Here is a 21,503-nt window from a genome sequence, read left to right as displayed (position 1 = left end):
ATGTATTTTGTTATTTTAAGGTTAACTGAACACAATTACACACGTTTCTTTCATGTCATGTCAGTCGGACCTATAATTATTTAGGAATTTTAGAGAATAATACAATGAAATGTACAAACAAAAATCAATTTAAAAAATACAAAACAAATATTGGACGATGGGTTAACCGTTGACAACGTATAACAATATTGTGTGTATGTATATTAATTTATTGATTTTAGACTACAGCAGAAGGGGATGAGTACCTAGGTTTTTTGTTGTAAAAATGAAATATTTTTAAAAGGTCACCAAAGGAAAAGCGATTCCGCTCGCATTACACATTCTATACACCGACGATTACACTTAAAACTAGAATATTATAATATGCGGAAACTATAACAAAGAAACAATTAGTCATCACTTGTATTTTTATTTTATAATAATAATACAATTATTACACTAAACTTTTATAAGCAACTTTAACAATTATTTCGTCCCTTTTGTGAAAACGTGTTAATGTATACTCCTTCAATAATAAATTTATTATAATTTTACACATTTTAATTTGTTAAACGATGCTCCAGCTTACTTGTCTTGTGAGTTGTGTAGTTAAATGAAAAAGTTAGTGCTTAAAAATTAAAAATACATCAAAAGTACACAAAAAATCAGTACAATAGTTGACATTAAGCTGTACCATTGTGATATTTTTCTTCATCGCTTGTGCTTGTTTAAATTTGTCGAAGACGAAAATAGGTTGCCGACCTAGGTTGCACATACTCTTCAGACGAATCAGAGCATAGAAAGATTAATTAATAACGTTCACTTATCATGTAGGTACCTATAATCTCAAGATCAAAAAAAAAAAAAAAAAATGTATGGATATTTTTAAAGGTTATATAATGTGTATAGAAATATAGGTAAACAGGTAGGTAATAAATATAATATAGTGTAAAACGTTTCGTATATTTAAAAATAAAAAATGTACAGTAGGTATAAAAACGTGTCAGGTACAGAGTATATAATGTGATATTGTGATCTTGTGTGCTCACGCTTTTCGACAATACCACGAAAATCAGATCCGCTCATACACTTATATAGGTGTACACTACTAATATATTAACAAATAATATTATACATTTATATTGAATAGGTGCAGCTAATGAGAAGTCAGCGTAATACAAGCTTAGGCGTGTGCAAGAGATGCGAGTTATGTGTTTGTACCTAGTACCTAGGTCACCCCGTAGCCAGCCGGCAACAGACTATCATTATTTAATAAAAAGTGTAAATAGTGATAATAAATATTTTTAAGGCAGCGGTACATGAGCATTTGCCTATTATTAGGGCATTCATATTATGTTTAGTGGGCACAATAACATATTTTTATCAGCTGCATATACTGCTAAAATTAAACTCTACACACGCCTATGCATGTATTATATTATTATTAGTATAATATAACATGTACGTGTACATCATTGTGGTTGAAAACCAAAGATTAGCCCACGGCGACCATCGCGTATCATATTAAATAATGACTGTCTATTTTTTAAACGTTCATGTCGAAACTCTGATTATACGTGCCGGTTATGATGTTGTTGTTTTCCTGATTGCTGGGCATATCCACACAACAGGTGATCTTCGGTGGGTCGACGAAACACTGTTCTGGCAATGGCTTTTTGTAGAGCTTCCTGGCCAACGCGGCCAACACCAACATTTCCCATAACATGGTTGAGTTGTATATTACTGTGGACATAGATAGGTAATGATACTATTAAGTCGAGTCGAGGTAAAATGTTTGCCATTGTACCTACACCTGTAGATAAAGTGATTATTTAATATTTTTACTTTTTCTTAATTAGGTACCTATATCACGGTTACAGCAGTGTTTGTAACAAATAACAATGTATTTAAACTATATACTGGCTATACATTCAACCAGTATCTATATATAATACCCACAAATACATACGGCAAGTATCAACGGACACGGATGAGTGAACTGACATAACACCTCACGGCTTTTACTTTTTCAAATTAATAAAATAGCGTTCATTCCATGTTCTAAAAACTACGTTTATTATAAATAAAATATTGAATCAGCAGTTTTTTGTTGACAAATTAGGTACCTAATCATTTAACCAATAAAGGAGTTAAGTGGCAAAGATATAATATACATATATATGTACTTAGCAGCGAATTTCAAAGTAGTTACTAATTTTCTAAGTAGGTACTGCTTTGATCGTCGAAACTGAATAAACGCGCAGTAAATATGTTTATTATTGATGATGTATGAAAAACTTAATTAATATAATGGACAATCAATACTAAAACATAAAAATAGATATTCAGAATAATGTTCTGCGGACATTTCCTCATAAGTTGTATGTACTCTGTCAACGAGAAAACGTCAGTCCTACACTTCTCCTTCTCCGCGGGACACCCTACCATTAAGTCCGATTCCACTATGGCAGGACGTGTCACGTAAAAATGCGTTTAGAATAACCGATTTTCGTCGGGCCAAGGTATGTTTTTCACCTTTAGGTCGGACCGGATAAAAATAAACAACAATATGTCATAATAGTATCAATTATGCATCGTTGAGTAGGTTAGATATTGTATACATGTATATTGTATACTCTTAATGATAATATGTATATAATATATTTATGAATACGTACAATTCGCGTAGACGGTGGGTGAAATTGGAGGCTTGCAGGGTAACCATCCTGCCCAAACTATCCCTCTAAACGCCAGTCCCTGTAACTTAGCTAATACTAGCACCAGCTGGAGCACCACAAATTTTCCTTGGATGCCATGATCCTTGAGTATTTCTCCCAGCACTCGCATGGTCATCGAGATGCCCCACATGCCGCATATGATGGATATCACGATGAACGGTTGCATGTACATGTAGTTTACTTGATACAAGCTCTGTTAATCGGTATAAATAATAAATTAAATATTTTATATATTAACATAAAACAATACACGTTCGTAATGTGACGTTGTGTAATATACTCATATGTATAATGTATATATATGCGCTAGCATACAGGCTGGGCTAGATTTCAGTTGTAGGATGTGCTTTTGACTATAATATTAAATATATAAACCATAGGTATATATTATATTTAGAGATTTTTTTTTTTTTAAGAAGATCGGTTTGGTTGTTGAGATTAATAAATACAAATATTTTACCAATTTTTTTTTTAAATTTACTAAGTCATTCGATTTATCAATCATTAACGACTTCGTCTAAGTACATCAACCATCAAGTGAAACGGTTTTTGAATTAAATAGTTTAATATTTTTTATCGTATACAAAATAACAGTATTTAAAATATACCTACTAATGAATCAAAAAAATATTTATTTCCTCTAAAAAAAAATTTAAACGATGTGAATATAAAATTGCCTATTATAAACAAATAATAATTATTAATTGAATAAAAATGACTAAATATTTAAAATGGTTTATGTTACGTACTTCATCATTCAAACTGGGATTGGATTCCTCTTAGCTTTCAATAATTATAAAGAATTCTATGTTTATGAAATAATAAAATTAATAGATAAATGATAAATGTATCATTTTACTGTTTGGTAAAAAAAGCTATAGATTATACAAAAAATGTGTTTAATAACCTAACAATTCTGTGCACACTTTTATAGTTCCACTAGATATAATTAAATTTAATGTAATGGTTAGGTATGTATAAGTCGTAGAACTACTTAGTGAAATCTATCTTTTCATAAAAAATTGTTGATTTTAAGAAGTGGCTAATACATAATATTAAATAATTTGAAAACAATTTTTCCTCAATTTGAAAAATATTATGTTTGTAGAGATTTTCAATAAGTACAGTGCCAAAGCTCATATTATATATATCATAATAGTCATTATACCTGGCACACTTCGTAGCTCTATTTATATGTACGTAATGTATAGTTCTAAACTTCTAACAAATAATATGTCCATCGTATTAATATTTAATACAGACAATACAGGTATATAATTGTAACATTGGATATATTACCTCTTCTTCGGCCCACATGACAAGCAACACCATGTATACGAAACCCTGGACGACAGGCAATTGTAGCACCAACATTCTCAGGTGTCTCAGATGTTTCCTACAGAATACATATATAAATAAAAATAAATAATGACGCACAAACATATTATTTGTTGGCATTTACAAGTACCAATATAATTTTAAGTCTAGACATCTAACGAAATATTTTTTGCAGTGGTATGGTTTATGGTAGGGCATATTTTTTATCATTTTTTTTATATTAAAACGTACAACATTTTAGTACAGGCAGTACATCACTGCTCAAATACGTAGAGACTTTGTCTCTTTTATTTAAATAAAAATGATCCTGTATATTTATTAAAAATTAATGGATGCCGACATTCTGTATTCGTATAACTATATAACCATAACTTGTAATAACTGATAGATTATATTGCCACAACCATTACAATGATGGTGCTAAGATTTTTAATGTACACGGTACACGTGTTGACGTGTAGGTACTTTATAATATGACTATAGTGCCAATTGTGGGCAAATAATTTATTTTGCTGTAGGTTTAATGTAGTCAAACAAACACCAAACAGCATATTAAACAGTCTTTTTTTTTAAAAATGTATAATTTATTAGCTCTTAAAAAAATTAAGGTAATTAATATTATATAATTTTTAAAATGTTGTTTTTTTATGTCAATAGCTAGGTTATTTTAAAACCCGTACCACCCTGATCGAAAGTTATTGTTATAAATCGTATTTAAACAGATTACTGCTACAGTGTTATAAGGTATAACCTATAGTATTGTACATAAAAACTAGACTATAATATAGTACTTACAATACATGCGTATGTGAGTATGTGACTTATAACTATATGTTATTGTTAATTGCATATTATAAATAATTATAAATACAATTATCATCGTTGTCGTTAGTACCTATTTATAGATTGATATTATAATAGGTATATCATTTCATAACTTAAATTTGATGTATCAAAATATTTTAGACATTTTTAGGGTGGACCGGAGATTTTTAGGGCAGGCAATGGCCCTCAATTGGTAATGCTATATAGACAAAGCATCAAGATTATAAAATACATTTAAAATATTTATGTTATCGGATCATAAAAATGTATTTATTAATTAAAATAATTTAAATACTACCACATATTATCCATTATAGTGTCGTGCACTTAAATACTTTTTTATAATATCTACCAATAATGACTTTTACACTATATAAGTCGTGACACACTATAAAGACATAGATACCTATGCCAAATTATGGAAAGATTCATGGTAATTTCTAAATAGGTACCTATATTATACTAGCTGTATATAGTATAGCCAGTATAGGTTATAAGTAATTATAAGTTTAAAACTTTAAAGTAATGATTTTTACGTGTTAATTTAGTAAAATTATAAATTTATTTAAATTTAGTAAAATTAACACGATAATCGTACTTGGTGAGCGTGAATTTTGGTAGAAAACTGCAGCATGGCCAACAGCAACAGGGTGGCACTTGCATGTCCAATGATTGTGGTTTTACGGAAGCGATGAGATTGGCTTCACCACCACAGTACGCCATAAACAGACAGAATAGTTGATACATCGAAGCCATAAACATTCCTTGAGTCATGGCTTCGGCGAGCAGGTGAGCTCTAGGCACCAGAATTGCGCAATAAGTGGCCACTGCAACGACCTGTTAGATGAAAAGATGCATTGTACAAACATAGTATAATTATTACAATATCGTAATTTCGTAACATGTGAGTGAGGTACCTAACCATGGCTATATCTTATGACTTAATTAGCTTATAATATTATATTATGACTTTTAATTTGCAATAACCGCATCTTTTGTTGGTTTCATTTACGGAACCTATAACTTAAGCTATATCTGAAAACTAATTAAGTGTTACAGCTACATATTATATAGACACCTATCATATCTATAAGGCATAAGAGAATATAATAGATCATAATGATCATATAATATGTAGATTGCCACATTTACTATCATGAATAATATTCATGATACTATATAGTATTTGTAATTTTGTAAATAATGATATCACTGGTAAAATAATCGATTTAAGATACCAACGAGAATCGGCTAAAAAAATAATTGGAAAATAATTGGCAACATTCAGCATCAATTAATTCCTTTGGACTTCGCTTCTCCCCACTTCTAAAGCTACAGCTACAGGGTAATATATTCGACTGGTAAAATCTGTTTACATTCAAATAGACAAACAAATTCACATATCCCTTTATAAATGTTTAAAATATTTTTGTTTTCATCGAAATATTTATTAGTTATTAGCGTTATTACTTATTGTTACCTATTGTGTAATAAACATACAGAAAACTAAAAATTATTATAGAAAGCAAGTTGACTCCAGAAAGCAACCGGATCTCTATTGGTATTGGTATATTATGTAGCAAATATTTACAGTGCACGAACGACTGCGACTTACCGGGTATACGCTAAGTATAAACGCCGAGTGAGTTTTAACCATGGGTGGAGCGTTTTCAATGATACACCTCAGAGTATCTATGTACAGGTAGAGGATCATGACCACGATCACTGCACCAACCGTGAATATCGTCACTCCTGTCAGGTTTATAGCTACAGTAAACAAAAACTAATTAGGTATATAATTTAATATTATAATTAAGTAAATCTTCATCATTAATATGTATTTACTTGTTTGTATACATAACAAAATGTTCGTGAATAGGTATACAAACGATTAATCAATTACGACATTAAGTTTCCTATTGAGTCGATTGTTTCTTAAAAATATTTGTTTTATTTAAGACGCGCATATAATTGTAATACAATAATAATATTATATAATAGCGCTGTACGTTATGGACTGACGGCTATACTCTTAATTTCAAAATGTGCAGCATGAGATTACACACTGGGAATGGACCGTGAAAAAAGTAAAAAATAATAATAATCATTATGGCGTATTATATTTTGTAATAAACTTCAGAGTTGTGACCCTGATCAGGATAAACGGAATGAGCGGCTAGAAAGATGTACCTACACTTTTTTTTCTGTTACCGAGAAAACGCTCCAATTTAAACAATAAAAATGAACCAACTATATAAAACCACAATAACAACAATATAATTTATATATAAATATATAATTATTACATCTTTAAGTTGGTTTTTTCATTAAAAAATGATGTATTATATAAACGCGTATGGTATGATATAAGCACTGCGCTATAGTATCTACTCTATAATGATCAGATCGAGTTGTAGATATAGCAAAATACTAATTAGTAACTAACAATTATTGTCTCTGTTTTACAAACGCGTTATACATTTTAATGATCCAAATCGTCAATTGAAAAGTAAATTTATATGAATAAGTATAGCATACACAATTTAATATTTTATTAATAACTGTGCATTATTACCCACTGGATTCGAATTTTCAATTAAATAGAAAGTATTATTTTATTTATGTGTACATTATACGTGGTCCGTATACTCGTATTTAACAACTAACGGCTAATTTAGTTATACAATTGCAAGCATATCAATAAATATAAATATGACGTCATCCGTCGACAGTAGTTTAAATTTGTTTTCAAAACTTATAACTTCAAATAGTACATCGCGTAAAATTAATTTTTTTATTTATTTTCCTGAGCACAAATTAATTTAACCTTAGACTTTTGGTGGCCAGACGGAATAATTTCGATTCAGAAAAAAAACACAATAGCATCATTGCTTCCGTACTGAAAGAAAATGACAATTTTTGCACAGTATTAAAAAATTTCCTATAGTACTAAACTTTATTTCTAAAGCGTAAGTCCGGTTAAACAGGTAGATTAGAAGTAGTGATTTTTATTTTTATATTATTACAAGCTGACCCCGTGCACTTCGTTGCCCGTATAAAATGCCAATAATTTTTATTATTATATTTTATTTTTTTTTATTTTTTTTTTCAAACAATTTATTTTAACCGATTTAAACCCTTTTAAATCAAAATTTTGAAAATTGGGCGACGTGGTGACATTTAGGTCTTAGGAAGGTATTTGGAACAATTCTGTGAAAAGAAGTTAAATAGTGTCGTCACATAATTGGTACATAAAAAAGGCCTGTTCTTTTATATATATAAGAATTGTATTATTACAATAATTATAATTGTATAAAAAATATTATCGTTATTGCTTACTGGTAAAAATGTATTGTTTTTGTACGTATTTTGTAATTTTAATAAGCTTTAACGTAATCGTTTTTATTAAATCTAAACTACTAGAATACCTAAATAAATAAACCTAATAATAATCAATAATTTCGCCTTTATACATTTTACATATCACAGATAATGAAACAGAATTCAGCCATGCTCAAAAAAAAACTCGGGACTCAATTATTATTATACCTTTTTATATGGGACTCAATTCGTAAACAGCACTTTTAACTATCAATAACAAATTAATATTTTTTTTGGTTTTCTGATCGTACATATAATTGTGATCAAAAACTTTGAGCTATGGTTTTTTGAGTCAAAACATCTAATTAGTACATGTACCTATATTGTATAATGTATACTGTATAATATAATATAGTTTATACTATAATGACTATACGTTGTATAGCAATAGAAATGGTAAAATCAGACCCTTTGGCTCTTCAAAAAATTTCTAGTCGTGCTCACAGGAGCTAAGGTGAACATTTAAAATAACAGAATAAGGGACATATAATATATATGTATAATAAGCACATCTAATGTAAAAAAAAAACTACAACATATGACTTAATATAACTATCAACTTATATAATATTTTTTATTATATGTATATATAATACATAAATACATTACTATATACTGTTTAGTGTGTATAGTGGTATACCTACATAATACTTTCTAAAATATACAGTACATGATGTATTGATGTGTTATTTCAATGTATTCAACTTAATTTTTATCGAACAAATAACAATTATATAATGTACAAACTACCTGACTACATATAATTTTCATTACTTTAACAAAATAAACTATATTTTTAATTTTTTACTTTCAATATGTTAAATACCTTCATTACACTTACACTATAATGGCATAATGTCTATAGGTTCATGCGGAATATTTACTAATATAGAATATTCTGTTTAAACAATCTACATAGGTACATGATTATTGATTTTATTTATTATCTGACTATAAATGCATGGGTTTAAAATTTTAAGCAGAGAGAAAAAAGAAAATAATGAAGAACAGTTAAAAAATAGAATATTTGTGTGCACTTGCTGGTGAAAACTTATATAATATAACTCAACATTTCTGACTGAATCTTAACCAGATTTCGGCGTATCTTTTCATTCGACCATTAAACTTATACTAGTATATTAAGATAATAATAGAATTTAGTAAATATTAATTTCACCTATTTTCTTTCACGGAAATAGAGTCTAAGAACCTCGTTCGGTTTAGGATCTATGATCATTGATCAATAACATTGCAAATCGATTTCTTTGGTTTACCATTGGACTAAACGAGTTGTACACAAATAAGGTAGCAATATCGGAGTATAAATCATAAACCATAGGATAACATATTAATATATTATAATTATCAATCAAAGACTCTATGATATAGAGTATAGATTATAGACTAGCTGGATTCCTTGTGTAAAAGAATGTATGTAATTCGGTCTCAAAAAAAAAAAAATTATAATAAAAAATATTTTTTTATCATTATTATTTTTATTGGTATTACATATTCATCGTTACATAGATTGTTATTCGTTAGAATATTTTAGTTTTCCGGATGCTTTATTGCTTTCTATAAAATAAATAGTTCAAGGCGAGAGTCTGATACTCTGCTCTTTAGTGGCAGAGGAGTATGACGCAATATAGTACATGTGGTAGTAAATATTATACCTACTGGAGTGAGAACAAATTAACAAAAACAGAAACAAAACATTTTAGATGGAGATAGAGTTATAAATAAAACGAGAGAGAAATAGAAAGAGAAATAGATATTACAGAGAAAGTGGTCTGTCCACTACAAGCCACCGTGTTGACCATTCCTCTTGGCGCGTTTCGACGCACGTGCAGTTTATGATATAAGTGGTCAATACATAATAATATTAATACACGGTTAAAATACCCGTTTAGTTGAGTACACTTTGAGGTAATACCTTTATTATACTCCATAAGATTGCGCAATTAATAATAAATAATACAATCAATAAAAATGATGATGTTTACACTTTGGGTACTATTATTATTTTTTTTTATTGTATACAATATACATATTACATATATAATATTATATTATTATATGACAGACGTTCCTAGCTGAAACGTAAAAATTATATATGTATATCAATGGATACACGGAGAAAAATCCGCCTTAGCTACGACAACCTTGAAATGTTCAAGATTCCGTGTCCAAACGACCGCAAACCGTGCAAGGGTTATAAGAATTTAAGCGATCTTCGAGAAAAAATATAATCTTACGTATAACTCTATATATACATATATTTACACGCATTAGTTATGCAACGAATTTCTTTTTTTCACCCACAGTTGTCCAATTTTTATAAAAAAAACCTCTATACATTCAAATCCTACAACAAAGCACTATTTTTGGAATTCCATCAAGGTCCAATGATAATATTATAAGAGTTGTACAAGAATATTCTCACTACCTTCATATACGTATGGTTATTATTAAAAGTATTAGCATGAGCATGATGGCTATCAATTTTATCGATGCTGTATTGCTGTACTACATAACAAACATTGAACTTATTGTAGATATCTGCAGGCATCTCCACTACATATACATATTATATTAAATATGTGAATGAAACTTAAACATTTATCATATGTATGATTATAATAACCAAAAATAAAATCGATGAATAAACAGTGGTGAACTGGTGAATAATTAACTATGCAAACAATTAAAAAAAAAAATTTTATGACAAAATACTATTTTTCGAATACATTTATTTTAATCTGCATATGCAATTTTGACATATCCGATTTGTTAAACTTTTCCGGACACTAAACAAATAATTTTAAACAAGTTAGATATTTTAAAATTTTAAATACCTTAAAATTATATACCTAATAACTAAATAACCTAAATATTCCAGTGCAAGACGAAATAAAATATCTTGAAATAATACTGAACAAACAGTTTACCTAAAAGCTTTTAACTTAAAAAATAATCAATTCAAAACTGTATATTTTTCATAATCTTCTAAAAATAAAATAAAATCTCAGAATTAAACAGAAAAGACCAGTTTAGTATTCAAATTTGAGATCCGTAGCAAATCCATCTAACATCCGCCCAATATTCAGGTTTTCTAAAATATATCTCTACTCGCATATTATTACTGGCGCCTCATGATATCTAACTAACATAACTACATAATACCTATTACACAAAGATACACAAATTATGAATGTTAATGTTCATGACAAACGTCATCATAAACGTTTTCGTTCAAAATTAATATCCAACACTAACTCTTACATAAAATGTATGCTCTCTCTTTCTACTTCTGTTAAGTTATCGCGGTAATAGAAAGAAATTAGTGATAAACTGATAACTCTTCCTATATAATCAATGAGTTATGCAGATTCTACTTAACACCATTCACTCCTCTTACAATTTATCATTACACTTACTTAACTTAATTATTTAAACTATTGTGTAGATTGTTTTAGTCTAGGCATTTAAAAAAAAAAAAAATAAACGACAAAAACAATTTTTATAAAAAACAATTCTAAGAACCTATTTTTAATTTTATAATCATAATAGCGTGAATAATAGGAGTGAATAGTTTTATTGAATACAATAAATTTAAATCACATTATTATATTGAAAATTGAGATTGGCTAATTGGGACCGATAAATATTTCAACGCGCTAGCGATACTCAACACCGAAATGGTAAATATAAGTATTGTTCATTAAATAATTATGAGTACGACTTCAGTTAAATGTCAATGCACTCAATATTTAAACTGCAATTCAAATTATTACAAATACATTATAACCGCACACAAAAATATAGTCATAATAATGCATTGATAAGACCTTCACCTTATGCTATATAAGGTTTATACTGAACTTGTTTAATGATAATGCTATATTAAACACCCTTATAAAATATAGTCAAAAACCTATGATGACATGAGTACATGACACTAAAATTAAATGAAAAAATTTCTTTAAAGTAGTTAATACGATAAATTATTAATTATTAATCAGTAATCACTGTTCTCGCTAAAACTGTGCTTGGTATAATCTTCAAAAATAGTTAAGTTGGTCAATAATTATTATAATAAATTTATGCAACCACTCAACCGCATATTGTTTATATTTTTCATCAACATACAACAATTTTTGATTTAGAAAACTAATGTATATGTATAAACACATATAAGTATATTGATTGAAAATGTATAATTTAAGGCAGTGCACTGGATGTTTATATTACGAAACATGATTTATTTTTTACCACATATTTTAGAAAAAAAATATTTTATTCTAGTAAGATTTGCAACCCCCGTGTGCTTGACTATATATAGATAAACAGTAGTAAAGAACACGAGCGGATTACCTCACCACAAGTGACAACTACTTAAATTACAGATAATTATTATACACTTGATTTGTGTATGGTGTATTTATATATATGTTATTTATAATACAATTTAAGTAAACACCTGAAAATTTAATTAATAATTATACATTTAAACTATCATATATTTACCGGTAAAGTATTCGTCGACGGAAGGTATGCCACTGGGTTGATGGCACAAAGCCACAGAAACGTTTCTGACCGCGTAATCAATGATGGCTGTGGTACTGGGCGTCGATTGTTTGCTGATTGCGAACGGGTAGTCGACAGACAACAGACGTCCGGGAGATGCTGGTGAGACAGTCGCAAGTTCCGCTACAGCATCCCGATGAACCATCGTGGTCAAATCTGAGTAGTATTCCGCATCTTCGGACACGTTGTACATGACTAACCCTGCCGGATCCATTTCCGTAATAATGCTATAATATAGTTATAGGTAATTATTAATTATTGTTTTTAGTAGGGATCGCCAAACTTTTCAAACAAGTGAGCTACATTTGAAATTTTAAGTCCCTAGGGATCGAAATCTAGAAAGGTTTATCCTATTAATCGGTAATTATCCGATTATTTATTATATGATCGACCGATAATGGTAAAATTTATTTTCTTAGCGATCATCTTATTTTCTTAGAAATATCAATGGTTTGGCGATCCCTGGTTTTTATTAATGCATGCACATTTGCACATCAAAAAAATTGCAAACGGTTTATTGCACGTTTTTTGTGCATATTTTGTACACAATAGTTAATATAATAAATAGGTATAAATTAGATGTTTCCGCCGTGGAAAATTAAACAACAAAAGCAGTTTGAACGTAACCGATAACCATAAAGCCAGAGATTTTTTAATTTCAATACCTATGTAGGTAGTCTCCAGTGACGTAAGGTGATATTTTAGGGTAAGCACTAAAATAAAATTTCTTGTTAAATCAAAAAAAAAAAAAATGGTAGATAATATTTTATTGATGAAAATGACAATTTAAAATGTATTGATAATGATAATTATCCGATATGCAACGGCAAAATATTGGAACTACGTTTTTAAAAACATCGATACGCCATACGCGCACGGCTCTGTGCTTTTAACCGACACATAAAAACGTGGATATTCCCTTCTATGTCTACCACGATCTGTCATTCCAATAATAACGATACGAGCCGGATACTGAAATACAAGTGCGTTTATAAAGAAATTGCTTATACATAAAAGAAATTAATTTCTTTCGATAAAACCACCCGACAAATTGTTTTAAATTAAATAGTAATAATAGAATTAATAAATTGTAGTCATTTTAATATAAAAGCGACATTATATCATTTAATACAGTGTCGGCTTGGCCAGGGCAGCGGGGCCGTGAGCTTTTCTTTTTTTTAGTTTATAATTATATAGTGAGGGTAGGAGAATATATTATACACTGATTTACTACGACACTACCCTATGAACAACCTTGTTCATAGTAAATGAAAAAAAAAATGAGGCCCCAGAGGAAAATAGTGCGGCAGAAGCCTTTTATATGCCAGGCCGACACTGATTTAATAAAATAAATATTATACACAGTTATATAGGGTGCCACGATCGTTAATCCTGTATAAGGACCTCTACATAAAGTTCCAAGGCCGATAATTGAGTGTGGACCTCCCATCAATGGAAAAAAATACTTTTGTTCTTATCCCAGTTTAAACACTAGGTACCTACGATATTGTCCTACTCGGTGAACACATAATTTACGATATACTTTTTGTCTATTCGTCGTTATTGATACTGGTTAGTACCTACCCAGGGCCGGATTAAGGTTTTTGCTGCTCATTGGTTAAAATAAATTCGCCACCTAATTCACATAGGTAAAATTTGCTATTTCGTTTCGACCGTTAAAATTCGCAGTCCTAGGCTTTAGCCTAAACAGCCTAAGCGGTAATACGGCCCTGTACCTACCTCCAGATAAAAAATAGTATTAAAAAACAGATATTAACTTAAAACCTGATCTGATACCAATGACACAGTAGATAGTACTATTTTATAATGGGTATTATTAAGTATTTTTTTTCCTGTAGTTAAATAAAATATTTTTCACTATAAATGGCATACAATTAACCATTTAATAAAATATTAAGCTAACAATACATAACAATAATGTCTTTAACATGATATGTGATACATGTTCTCTTTATGTGGGGCTGATTGACTAGGGATGAGTTACTTTATTTTCCAGTTTTCTTGTACATATATAATAAACATATTATAGGAAAACGGTACAATGTTATTATAGGTATCAATTGGTGTTCTCACGGCAACAAGTGGGCTTAAACGAAAGAAGTATGGATATAATATAAAATTACATAATCATTCATTTCGATGTATTATAAAATATAGTAATTATACTTTTAGCTTTGGGAACACTGAACACATAATATACCTATAATCTGAATGTAGGTACTTAATTATAATTTGTAACATCCTAAAATGTTTTTATACATATATAACGAATTTCGATGGTATAAATAAAATTATCGTTGTAATTTACCAATTTGGTACATCAATCGCATAATATGAATTTAATCATAAATCATAATTCATAACTTTCACGATCGTGACTATCGTATGTCTTGTTTTTAATCCTTATTCCTTCCCGTATATAGTTAATACTGATGATTCATAGGTATTCAAAGTAATATGAAATAAATAATATTACAGTAAACATTATATACGTAAAATATATTATAACATATAATATAAACAAACTTAAACCGAAAACGGTATACTTAATAGTAATATAAAACTGATAAAATTATTAAATTATTGTGAAGTTAGTATATAAGTTAGTAGGTACAAATTTTTGTTTATCCGATTGTTTATAATACCTACAACCCACATGATATTTATTATTACGTTACGTCATAATATCATATTATATTGTCGTTGTGGAATAGGCAAGTAGGTACCTATCTATTAAAAATTTTAATACAATATAATAATAATATATTATAAAGTAATGTTTTATAGGCTTCAGAAATGATACAAATAAAATTATGGAAAACAGGCACTATTATACAGGCACAAGGTACCAAATCCTTTTGTGATAAGATGATCTCATTAGTTTTAAAGGTGAATTAACACGCAAATTTGATATTATATAATATAATATTTATGTACAAACCATAAATTATAATAGGTTCACAGTGAAATACATATTTCTATCTAAACATATAATGATGAATAAATATTCCAAATATAAAATTTTTAAAATTTAGTTCATTATGATATTATGATAATTATAACAAATAACATTAATATACTAAGATTAAACTATGTAATAATAAGAAACCACAGATAACATTATTTAATAAGAAATATTGATAGCATGGGTACCTATACTACCTACTACTTACTGGTATTTCAATAATAATAATTTAATACGTATTCTAAATTAACGCAATTAACAAAAATTAAGTAGGTACTTTAAACTTTATAATTATTTTGGTAGGTATGCGATTATCGAATTTTATTGATATTAACCATGGTGAAAAAGATATGTATTATAACATATTCGAGTCAATAGACTTTATGGAAATACTTATAAAGAAATGTTATAAACATAAGTAATATATAATTGTAATTTTTTACAAATTATAATTGCCCTGCTTATTTTATTGCGATAAGTGGGTTCTAATCAATCAAATAATACTGATAAAATATTAAAGAAAAACAAATTGCTTAGGGACATATTTATAAAAATTCAAAATATTATAACTTATAATATTCTATACATTTAAAGATTTCATTAACTGCAGAAATTAAATATTTTTTCAAGAATGAAAATATTGACCGAAAAACTTAGTGCTTAGACAGTAGAGATAAACAGATGAATCAAAAAGTAAAATACCAAAAAGATAACATTTTATTTATAAAGTATATGTTCCCTATGTATGTAAATTAAATACTATAAATTATAATATATCATTTAAATACAAAATAAGGTTAAACAAAAACATATTATAATTATTTATTTTAACTACATTTTTTATAAAAATTATCTACCTATAATACCTATACAACCAAACTTGACAAATTATCAAAATATAAAACAATAAACATAGGTACATAACTGCAGTAGCATATATTTTGTATTTGCCGGTACTACAGCTAAGTGCTGACTCCTGATTATACTTATGAATTATTAAAATACTATAATTACTATTTTAGCATATAAAACAAAGAAATGCATGAGTACCTATTTATAACCACACTAAAATGTATCAATACATTGTACAATTGTAAACTATTCTTAATTTCTCTGAAATTCAACTTAAAATGGTTTTAATAATTAAAAATTTAATATAAATTTAATTTCATGTTTAAAAATGACTTTTTATGAAAGTAAACTTATCCATAAAATCTGGTTTTATTAAAAATATTGATCACCAAAATACTGTTATTATGACGTGATAGTCCAAGTAGTTCAACTATTTAAAACTTTTAGATGGATTAACATATATTATACGACTTAATCTATACTGTAACTAACAATAGTATATAACCCTTGACTGAGAATTAAAAGTTTTACAAGACACTTAAATAAATATTATATTTATTTTATAAATATTTATATCTTAAATAAATTTTGTATTTTTACTAATGATAAACAAAATATTTGGTAATAAACAGCAGTGTATAATGTTAAATCGACGTAAAGCTATACCAGATACCATCTATGTAACCATCTTTCAGTATATTGTTCTGGTAGAGTGAAAATACATAAACATAAAAATGTACACAACAAAATAATATTCCGCAACAAACGTACGTTCATTAACAATATAATATCTAAATACACTAGACTGCAGGTAGGTATTTTTATATTATTTTAGAATAATTAATGACCTGCAAACGGATTTCGCAACAATAATATTGTTAGGGTCCAATAATAATAGAAGTGGCTGGTAAAATATTCTTTTATAAAAATCTAAAATATTTTTATGCCTATATATACCCGCTGCTCTATTATAAGTTTGAATTTCGCAGGTCTTTCTAATATTTCTCGATTTTGAACTTGGGTAATGTGAGTTCCATATACACACAAATATTGGCGACCATTGAGTCACCTCGAGTATATATATATTTAAATTGGCCCCCAAAATCGTAAAATGCTAAAATTTAACAAGGAATTCTCATATTAAACGCGTTACTTTTATGACTTATTGATAAAATACAATTTTCAGGATATATATTTAAAAATCAGACACTGGTGTAATTTCAAAGTTTCAATATATAAAAATATCAACTATAAATATAAGTCAAGATGAATCATTCGATATAGGTACTATTTTTATTTAAATTACTTATTTGTATTTCTTTACCTCAGAATAACAATTAATTTTAATTTTAATAATGTATAATATAAGCAAGACCTATAAAAAGATACATGATTTAATTATAACATTGATTGGTTAATTGAGTATTAAAAAGTTAAAAAGAGAAAACATTTAGGCAAAAATGTTGTATATTATAATAACGATACGCACAGCTAAATAATTGTTCGTTTTGATTGTTGTATTAATTGGTTAGTTATAATTTTTTAACTACTCTTATGAGATTTTTTTACTATTTTTTTATTAAATAATTTTGTATGAGAAAAAATAAATATTATTGGGTATCTCAAGTGTGACCGACGTCAACTGCTCTAGAAAAGAACATTTAACTTTATATAATTAATACAACTTTTATATATTACTTTAATTTGTGTAATATGTACACAAGGCTCATAAGCTTAAATGTTAAAACCTATTATAATAATGAATAATGATAAAAAAATAATAATATTATTTTGGTAACCAATATATTTTTAAAAAATAAGATATAGGGAGATAATTCTATAATACATTTCTGAAAACTAATTCAAAGGTACTTTTTAAAGATAAAATATTGAACACCTGTAATTGATAGCCAATTCGATTGATCCAAAAATATCTACTATAATATTTTATGTATAATTTATTTCTAATAAAAGAAAACTGGTAATAAAATAATTTAATTCGTTTTTTTTTTTAATAATAATATTTTTATTTAAGTTTAAGGTTATATTAATATTTTATACAGGGTTTTATTACCCTAAAAATAAAAGTTATTTCAGCGACAAAATACTATAGCTATATTTTAAAAGGGTTTGGTAAAAATTAAAATAATTGAGCATTGATAACATATTAAGTATTGGTTCTTGTACCAACTATAATATGGTTAATTACATATTGTGATATATTATAATCTGCAATCGGGAAAACAGAGAAAAATAAAATCATTCTTATTCCCCATTAAAATTCGTTACGGATAAACAAGTATTTTTTTGCCATTGATTTATAACACATGTCCGCTTTTAACCCAGGAAAACCTGACACGAAAAATGAACAAATAATAAAACAGTTGAAAAAACATCTTTTTTCACATTTTTTCAAAAAATACGCGTAATTTAGTATTTATAGTGTACCTTCCTAAAGTATTTTTCAAGTATCTTATATTATAAAATGGCACCACCGTGACTGGTGGTGAAATAACGTGTCGAATTTTCATCACGGATATCATACGTTATAAGTAATAATAATAATAAAAAAATAGTGACGGCAATACTTTTTCTTTTTATTATTATTGTTGTTTTTAAATACGAAATACCTACATTTTAAAAACCGAGGTTAACGTTTTAATATTATTACACTTAAATATTATGAGTTATGACCTCTTATAAGAATTGTATAACAGAGAATAATAAGTGATGCGACCCTCCCTAGTCAGATATTGATTGCAATGTGTATAACTTGCTGGCTTTTCGCAATTAAGAAAAATAGCTACGTATTATTATCTATAAAATATATTATCGCAAATATTCTAACAACTGATTAAAACATAATAATACAATAATGATCTGAATTCTGGATAGGTAAGTTTTAAAAGTATATTCTAATGTGTTTTAAATTTTAATATTCGCAAATATTTTCATAATATATTATTAAACACGATAATATAATATTAATCTGAATAATTTTTGAAAATATTTTAACAATATTTAATTGAAAATGACTAATTATTAGTTATTAATTAATATGTCCACAATGCTTTTAAAATATTTCATAGAAAATATTGCAAAAACCATGTAGGTATATATATCGTATGTTGAAAATATTAATAACTTCCATAGTCGAATCGACTTGTTGACCATCCCTGGTCAGTAGATATTTGTAAATTTGTATATAGTATTTTATATGATCGTTATGGATTATGGTCGATTTCAAAACGTAAAACTTACAATTTTTCAAAATGAATAAAAAATTAACCTCAAACCAACAACGCGTGTCAAAAACCACGTACAAATAAAAATAGTTCGGTATTTTTTAGAAAAAACCAATGTCCAGTACAATAAATATAATAACTGCTTGTAGAAATTTATAAGAAATATTACAGAACCACAAAAAACAGATTCTGCCAATTATTATGTTGGATTTTTTAAAAACTACAGTAGGTGCATTTATTACAGAGGTATCAACTGGTTTTAAAAAAATTCATAAGCACTGGGAAAATAATTATTTAAAAAGTAGAAGTTGTATAGTATTTTTAAAATAGAAAACAACGGTTTCAATAAATGATCGATACCCGGAACATCTATGAACTAGGTGTCATTTACATACAGTACATTGTATATACTACACGCTACATAGAATTTATATAAAAAGATTTTTTTTTTAAATTAACTACGATGACTTACCTGAGAAGTTTGAGCGTCTCGGCTCGCTGAAGTCTATATACACTGCAACAACACAGCGGTGTAAAAATACTTCGTGATGTAACTAAATATAGCTGACGGGTCTCGGCACTCGGTGTCAATATAGGTACAATTTTACGACATTCCACTTTAAATGCGTGTAAAAATCATTTTTTAAAAATGCTTACTACCGCCTTAGTCGCATATTTATACCGACTTGCCGTTCTCGCAGCCGACGATTGCGGAGTTCGTCATTTCGGGTCTAGTACCGTGTCACCACTACAACGATTGCGATGGCGTGCAACACGTTTGCAGGCTATAATACCGCAGTTACGCGTTTGTAGGCGGTGTCCACTCAATTGCCATAGTTTTTTCTTCTTTCTGTGAATAGAAAGCAAACACTTCGGTGGCGATAGTGGGGTGGTGCAGTAATAAATAGCCGATAAATAATTATCATTAATTGCGAAAACCAAATATTTAAATAGTCATACAATATAACAAATGATATTGATGAAATTATTTGCATATTATGAAATGAAGGGGTGCTAAAATTATGTGGGCAAGTGCATACATAATTAAATCAAAAAGCTGTTATTTTTAGATATACAAATTCAATAAATTAAATACGTTTCGATAATATAAATAAATTATATACAATATAATACATTATGTAGGTACCTAGTTATGTAAAATGGATGCAATTTTTGTTTTTTTTTAAGAATCATTTAACATAATCCAGATAACACCTCGAAGAAAGTGATAATTAACATTAGTAAAAAATATTTTATTTTTATAATGTCATTCACTCATTCAATTATTTATGACAATTTTTATAGGGTATTTATTTAAAAATAATAATAATATGTATAATCTGTTGTTCATCGAAGTTTGTTATTCTTAATTAAATTAACAAAATAGGTATACTTAAGAGTCTAGGTATGTAATTACTAATTTTCCATTTAATTTCTATAAATAAATGAAATCTGAAAAATTAAAATTAATTAAAACAAATATATTGTTATTTGTTAAACGTTTTATAGGTTTATAATATATTTATTTTATCTTCCATATTTTCATATCTCTACAACTTTAAAATGAATTAG

The 21,503-nt window shown here is 27.7% G+C and overlaps 1 protein-coding gene across 1 annotated transcript; it reads right to left on the bottom strand.

Annotated features, from left to right (window-relative positions):
• Positions 1–923: 923 nt before the first annotated feature.
• On the bottom strand, positions 924–20,655 carry LOC114127437 (organic solute transporter alpha-like protein). The gene is made up of 8 exons (XM_050200142.1): positions 20,614–20,655; positions 20,404–20,567; positions 12,789–13,075; positions 6,496–6,647; positions 5,479–5,717; positions 4,017–4,113; positions 2,658–2,910; positions 924–1,722 (listed from the first exon to the last, which is right to left on the bottom strand). The coding sequence occupies exons 1-8, from the start codon at positions 20,653–20,655 to the stop codon at positions 1,526–1,528; spliced, it is 1,431 nt and encodes a 476-aa protein (XP_050056099.1). The 3' UTR covers positions 924–1,525.
• Between the last annotated feature and the right edge of the window lie 848 nt (positions 20,656–21,503).

This window comes from Aphis gossypii, chromosome 2 (assembly GCF_020184175.1).
Source record: "Aphis gossypii isolate Hap1 chromosome 2, ASM2018417v2, whole genome shotgun sequence".
NCBI classification, from domain to species: domain Eukaryota; kingdom Metazoa; phylum Arthropoda; class Insecta; order Hemiptera; family Aphididae; genus Aphis; species Aphis gossypii.
Note: the sequence above shows the minus strand (reverse complement) of the source record. Positions and strands in the feature narration are given on the sequence as shown.

Coding starts and splice junctions, on each gene's coding strand:
- LOC114127437 (XM_050200142.1), bottom strand. CDS start 20,655: ATGACGAACTCCGCAATCGTCGGCTGCGAGAACGGCAAGTCG. Junction 20,568..20,613: donor GCTGCGAGAACGGCAAGTCG/GTATAAATATGC, acceptor TTTAAAAAATGA/TTTTTACACGCATTTAAAGT. Junction 4,114..5,478: donor CCAAAATTCACGCTCACCAA/GTACGATTATCG, acceptor TGTATTCTGTAG/GAAACATCTGAGACACCTGA.